The sequence below is a fragment of the Magallana gigas genome, chromosome 2 (assembly GCF_963853765.1).
Source record: "Magallana gigas chromosome 2, xbMagGiga1.1, whole genome shotgun sequence".
In the NCBI taxonomy this organism is placed as follows: domain Eukaryota; kingdom Metazoa; phylum Mollusca; class Bivalvia; order Ostreida; family Ostreidae; genus Magallana; species Magallana gigas.
The window spans coordinates 33,250,651-33,256,983 of record NC_088854.1 but is presented as its reverse complement, the minus strand read 5'-3'; the positions used below and the strand labels follow the sequence as shown (position 1 = coordinate 33,256,983).

The following is a 6,333-nucleotide window of genomic DNA, read 5'->3' as shown; positions in this document are numbered from 1 at the left end:
TGTCCAATATATGTAACTGGTTTTTTTAATCATTTTTTTTCTTTCTTAATTTCACGAGTTTTGTAGAAGACATAGTCGTAATATTTTCTTAGAATATCTGGGTTGATTTACAGCAGTATAATATTTTTTAGACGTTGTACAAGAAAATCAGAAACAATTCTTAATTGTTTATATTAAATTGTAAAAGATCCGTTTGTATTGTTCAAAGGCACAGTGATGTGCATTTGGCAACCAAATAAAACAAACACTGTCACTAAAGTACTGGTAAACTTTTGTATTTTCTCCGATCTGAATTTTCTCAACAACAAAAAAACCCAACTTATTTGTTTATATAAACTCTTATTTATATATGTTATGTGTAGTGTTATTTATGATTATAAAGATGCCCTTTCTCTGTTACATTACAGGTCTACGGTACGGTTACTTTTCTTTTAACTGACGGTTGTGTTAATATTTTATTTATTATGAACAGATTTTAATTAGATTTATACATCGAAAAGAGAAAATTTAATGGAATTTCAAAATTAGAATTTAAATTGTGTTTATTTAATATCCTTTGTTGTTTTTTATTTTAACTAAAATGTTATCATACAGTGTTCAATATAATTTTTAAAAAGTCAGTAATTGAACATAATGGGTTTAAAATGGGGTTTAAGAAATCATTTTGCATTGGGGTTTTTTAATCGAATATCTATATTAATGTTATAGGTCTCTCAAATTCGTTAAGATGAACGTTAACTGTTGGTTCGATACATTGTCATAAATTGCTATGGTTAAAACTCTAATACAACTGCGGCATATCTGCAAAAAAGGAGTTAACTTTGCTATCAAAGTTCACTCTTGTAAACACTATCTGACAATTGGTCAACTCACTGAATGTTTCTCGTTCTCGTGCTTTCTCTCTCTCTCTCTCGATTGATTCCTCTATCCTACCGTGAAGAAAATCTGTCCAATCGCGTAAATATTTATGCATACGCATGTGACCGTTAAAAACTCTTGGCCAGTCCCACATACGCTTACTATGTTACATCGTAGGTTTATTTACCACTAGTTCTCAATCACTGTAACAAAGCTTATTATATCAAATTTTCACGCACTGCTAGCCTCAAAATCCGTCACCCCTTCCCTCAATGTTGATTGTTTCGCGCATCCCATAATGTAAATATATATACGGTGATAAAGCGGTTGGCAATTTCGCGGATATTTATTAATGTGTATATTGCGTAACAAAAAAGTTATTGGTTCAGTGATATTACGTAGTCTAACGATACACATTTGTAGATATGTCATCCATAAATGATTACTGGTAGTTTTTGGGACCGAGGCGCCAATGCACGCCATTAATATTTTACACAGATCACCACTTTTCATACTGTTTCTTTTATCAGGTGGTCCAATTTACTTTAACTTTTTTAAAATGCCGGCGCCTGGGTAATAATTATTCTTAATATCAATTTTTATTTAACGTTTAAGAAACAGAACAATAACTACTTTTAGGCTGAGCATTGCAGAACCTCAATGCATGGAAACGAAATACACTTAAGACTAGAGTGCATTAATCGGAAAAACAAATCGAGTGTTCATCGCTAGTTATAAGGACCAGAAGTGACCAGATGTTAACCGGTCACAATTTATAGTCTGTTTGGGTGGCATGACTGACAATTGTCAACAACGCCGTACGTGTATAATATTTCTTCACGTCATTTTTTTCTGTATTTGTGCTACACTCAGCAGTTTGTTTTATTTGAAAATCTTCACTTTAAATGCTGATCAAATTAGCTGTAAAGCTTATCTATCACTCTAACAATTTGAAAACCAAATCGGCCAGGACCAATACGTGGTAATTTTGGGTAAATATGTTAGAGAACTACAAGTACGATAGTACTTGCAAAAGTATGACGTCAGATACATGTAACCGGAATCCTGTATTTTTCGGAGCCAGTCAAGAGGCAACACTAATTATTTGTCTAATTATTTTACAATGTGGGATTAAGATTTTCTCTGAAATTATCTTGAGAGGTCGTCAAATTTGTTTAAGAAGTCCCCCGGGAACAAAGAATCAACACAATAAAATCGTTTGTGTACCGATTGTGTTTGCAGTTAACTGAAGGGGCAGCAAGTGGTATTATAAAATTTCCTCGTAAACAACTTGAAATATGGAACAGCTAACGGCCTCGGTTACGCAATGCATACCACCTTAAAACTGCCCCCACGCGGATTCCTTATACTTATATAAGATTTTTGCGAATTTAAGTATGATTAATCTAATAAATAGTTCAACTTAGAAATAATGTTAGATGCAATCTTTTAATAAATTAACATGCACGTGACGGAAAAGCGAGAACGCCAAAATAAATACCAAATATATAATACTCTCCATGATTTATTATAATATAACCGTTTTAACCATTTCATCTTTATATGAGTATTTCTAAATCGATTTTTGGTAATAGTTGTTATAAAAAGCTAGAAAAATACAATAACTTCCATGCCGGACAGTACCACTGTTCACATCATCATGAAACATGGATGATAGATTTCTCCCTCTCTATTCACTATGTTCAAGTTTATACCATCGTTGGAATGGCTCGCCAAAACAAAAGTCCTTCAGTTGAATAGTTGTTTGACCGATGCAGAAGTTACGGCCAAATTTGCTGTGATGCCAAGCGGCTACTATCAACATCAAGTCCTGCAGACGTGAATGGGAGATATAATACTGAAATGGAAAAAACGTAAATATGTAAAAAATAATACAAAACTTAACTTTACTTGGCTGAGCAATGTGACCCATAGGCCCTTGGTGGGTTTTTTTTTATTTTTATTTTTTTTGGTTTTTTTTTTTAGATGTAATCAAGATGCTGCAATATAATTGAATGTGATGGTGATGCGACATTGATCAGTTCAATGTTTGCATGTCAAACGATACTTGGTCAAAATAATACAATATTACACAATGTTTTAGTGAAAGGTTGAGTGAAATTTGGTTATGACGTAATAAGTTATTGAAATGGATGACCCGCCTGATTGCAGTATGTCTTAATGATAACACAATTGGATGAGTTGAGATGAACAAAATGTTTTTTGATTTTCATGTAATTAATGAATATTTCATAGATATTTTGTGACAAAAAATTTAAATCTCACCCGAAATATTTCGTAGAACTTCGGATTTGTAGAACCAGGCATGGTTCTTGTTTTCTTTTTGCCATATTTGATGTTTGCAGTTGTCAGGTACGATTTCACATAACTATGAAATACAAAACAATCTGGTGTTTGAGTAAATGGAATCCAAACGTGTTAATATCAAATTTCAATAAATTTAGTAAATTAATTTATTATACTTTCATGTTAAATACTGAAATCTGATTGGTTAAGTCGCAGTTGGTAATTCGTTCTATTACCCTCAGCGTTAGCAACACACTTGGCAACGGGTAACACAACAAATTGTTACATGCACGTAAATTATGCGCGTACGGTTCGCCGGAGAATTCACTTCATTTCTATATAAAAGCAGTAACATTTTCTTTAAAATTAAGACATTCAGAATAATAAAATAAATAGTGCCTGTTTGGGAGGGTAACTGTTGAAATTGACACCCCTCGAAAACCATTGTCAACTTCCGCTTCGCGTCGGTTGACAATGGTTGTCTCGGGGTGTCAATTTCAACAGTTACCCTCCTAAACAGGCACTATTTATATATTAGTCTTTCATCCGCTGCAAATAGTTTGCTTCACATCGTCTAGTTGGAGCAGATCTAATGTTACTTAGGTTAAAAAAAATTTCAGATTATATATTTAAACAACTTTTTGCACATTGAAACAGAATCTCACCACTGTTTATAAATTACTCACGGATTTAATTTCTGTTTCTTCAGAGAAACATGTACTTTCGGAAGTTCTCGGCACTCCATGATGGTCACATCTAGACTCTCGGAATCGTTGTTATAATTCAACCCAAGGCACACGGCGCAGCCATTGTTGTCCTATTTGTTGTAAAAATAAAATTATATACATATATGGTAATAACACAAAAAATTCTTGTGTTAATATGCCGTTTATTTAGTTAACAAGGTGTGAATTAAGAATTTACCTCTTTTTCTGGTGTTTCAGGATCCTTATTTTCGCTTACGAAACAATCTGTAATATTTTTTGTAAATAAAAACAAAACATACATGTATTTCAATAAATTCAATTTATTTTTCCAAATATGTTACACTACGGTATATTTTAAAGATGGCTTGTAACTTTTATAGCTGATTTGTTGGCAACATATATATTTTCACTCAAATAAATCAGAGAGTTCGGCTATCATTTTATCACCTGCTACTTCTTCGCTCAGAACGTCATCAAAAGAAGAAAGCACATCGCCCCTGCTCCTGATTTCGTCGTTACAGCAGATCTCATCTTTACTCCAGATTTCTTCCTCAAACTGGGAAATGCAACAGCTTTCTTGGCCGTCTTCATAGTCTTCGTTTTTCTCCCGATAAGAAAGTTCTGACTCATAAAGTGGCGCCTTAGACGTCATCGGTTGCCAGATGGTGTTTGTAAATGAAGTCATGTAATAGCCCGGGTCCCCAACAGTTCCCGAACCTGACAGAAAAAAGATTTTAGAGAATTTTGAGAGTCATTGGATTTCTGTTTCTTTAATGAAGTTTCTTATGAAACATTCTTCCAAATGCAACCATGCTTTGGGTATAGTTGACTGACTCCATATATTCTACTGATATGTTTTTGATAATTGTCTGAGCTTCGCTTTATAGATAATTTATTCATAAAAAATTCAATCATACGACTTTAAAAAAAGCTTAATATTAGATAAAATTAAACTGACTTGATTTGCTAAAAGAGTGGGCTCGTGATGGGAAATGCAGCAATTTTGCATTTATCTCCATGTATTTAATGCAACGTATGCAAATTTTTAGCATAAGTCGTCAATGTTATTTTTTTTAATACTGAATTTAAACCAAAATGTCAACGCTCGTAAATGTCATTACAAAAAATTATATCGAAAAGTGGTGAAATAAGAATTATATGGAAAAGTAATTACATGTACATGTACTTCATAGAAAAATTGCATAGTTATATATATTTTGAATAATAAAAACAATGTGAATAATTATCTGTATAATAAGAATAATTACCTGTATAATTCCACAGAAGAAGTTCCAAACACCAGTCCATGGTCATACTGAAATAATTTTGAAAACCTTAATTCAAAAGATTTCAGCATTTTCAGCTCGGATTATTTTTGTGAATTCTGAATGATATACTTGTGACTAGTGACCGCATCTGTCTTGGTAATTTCAGCCTGTCATCACCGTGAACTTTAGTGTTGTTGTATAGTCCTGTGGTGAACAGGGAGGTCAGTGTCTGATGATACAAAGGACAAAAAATAGCAAGACAAAAAAGAACAGAAAACACATGTAGAAGCACGTTTTCGAAAATGGAGCAAGCGGTTTATATTACTCTTACATGTTAAAAAATAGTTTTAAAAGGTTGACCCTTGTAACGCATAAACCCAATGGGTTTAGTATTCAAAAGCGAGGGAAAATATGTTACCATAAGCTGCAAACATCGAACCATTTATCTAACCATTTATGCGTAATGATTGTCTAATAAATAGTTTATATATTTCAATACCGTCTTTGGGGTTTTTTTTCTCTTCCTTTTTCATGTTCAATAAAAGAAACATACAGATTTCTGCCACTTGTACATTGCAATTGGATGTGGTAACTAACGACTCAGAAACGTGTTTGTTTCCCTTCGCCAACAATGTTGTAAATTACACGAACCTTAGGAATATTTACAGCCTTTTGATTTATTTCATGTTTTCCTATTGATGATTTCAATCACTGTTTTACGATAACAACAATTAAAGAGCCGTAATTATAAAAATAAGGTCAGTCGAATTGTATGGGAGGTGAAGCAGAGAGGATATTTAAAAGGGAAAGTAGGCTTGTTTTTGCATAAAAAGCGTATAAATTTTGTTTGGGATGTTTTATGTTTTACATTTGGCCTACTGAATATTTACTGTGTCGTTACCACCTTCACGGCCCCATATTTTATTACAATCAATTTCAACATTGGTGGGAGACGCGTACGAGTTAAGTGTAAACGTACGAGTTGGGTACGATCACATGTGATCACACCGTAATTGTCGTGAAAATTGGATAGAGAGATCGTGCGCGGATCCGGAAAGTGGTCCTAGGGATAAATTTGTTTGCAAAAGGGGGTGAGGGTTGGTGGTTTCCTAGGCCAATTTTTGGTAACTTATTGTAAATTTTATGAGTTTGAATTTTCCAATGGGAATCCTGTATCCCCACTCCCCCCCCCC

At 33.4% G+C, this 6,333-nt stretch overlaps 1 protein-coding gene across 2 annotated transcripts; it reads right to left on the bottom strand.

Annotated features, from left to right (window-relative positions):
- Positions 1-2,313: 2,313 nt before the first annotated feature.
- On the bottom strand, positions 2,314-5,620 carry LOC105321061 (synaptotagmin 2). Of its 2 annotated transcripts, XM_066076264.1 has the most exons (8): positions 5,559-5,620; positions 5,270-5,369; positions 5,141-5,206; positions 4,320-4,589; positions 4,090-4,136; positions 3,852-3,982; positions 3,145-3,247; positions 2,314-2,716 (listed from the first exon to the last, which is right to left on the bottom strand). In XM_066076264.1, the coding sequence occupies exons 1-8, from the start codon at positions 5,580-5,582 to the stop codon at positions 2,549-2,551; spliced, it is 909 nt and encodes a 302-aa protein (XP_065932336.1). In that variant the 5' UTR covers positions 5,583-5,620; the 3' UTR covers positions 2,314-2,548. The 2 variants fall into 2 exon arrangements, with proteins under 2 accessions (XP_065932336.1, XP_065932337.1); XM_066076265.1 differs by lacking the exon at positions 5,559-5,620 and having other exon boundaries at positions 2,322-2,716; positions 5,141-5,187; positions 5,270-5,427.
- Between the last annotated feature and the right edge of the window lie 713 nt (positions 5,621-6,333).

What these genes read in the sequence shown, in the direction of transcription:
- LOC105321061 (XM_066076264.1), bottom strand. Translation starts at nt 5,582, where the DNA reads ATGGTTCGATGTTTGCAGCTTATG. An exon ending in GATGCGGTCACTAGTCACAA is followed by an intron (nt 5,207 to 5,269) that starts GTATATCATTCA and finishes TTTTGAATTAAG; the next exon opens with GTTTTCAAAATTATTTCAGT. An exon ending in TCTGAGCGAAGAAGTAGCAG is followed by an intron (nt 4,137 to 4,319) that starts GTGATAAAATGA and finishes AAAATATTACAG; the next exon opens with ATTGTTTCGTAAGCGAAAAT.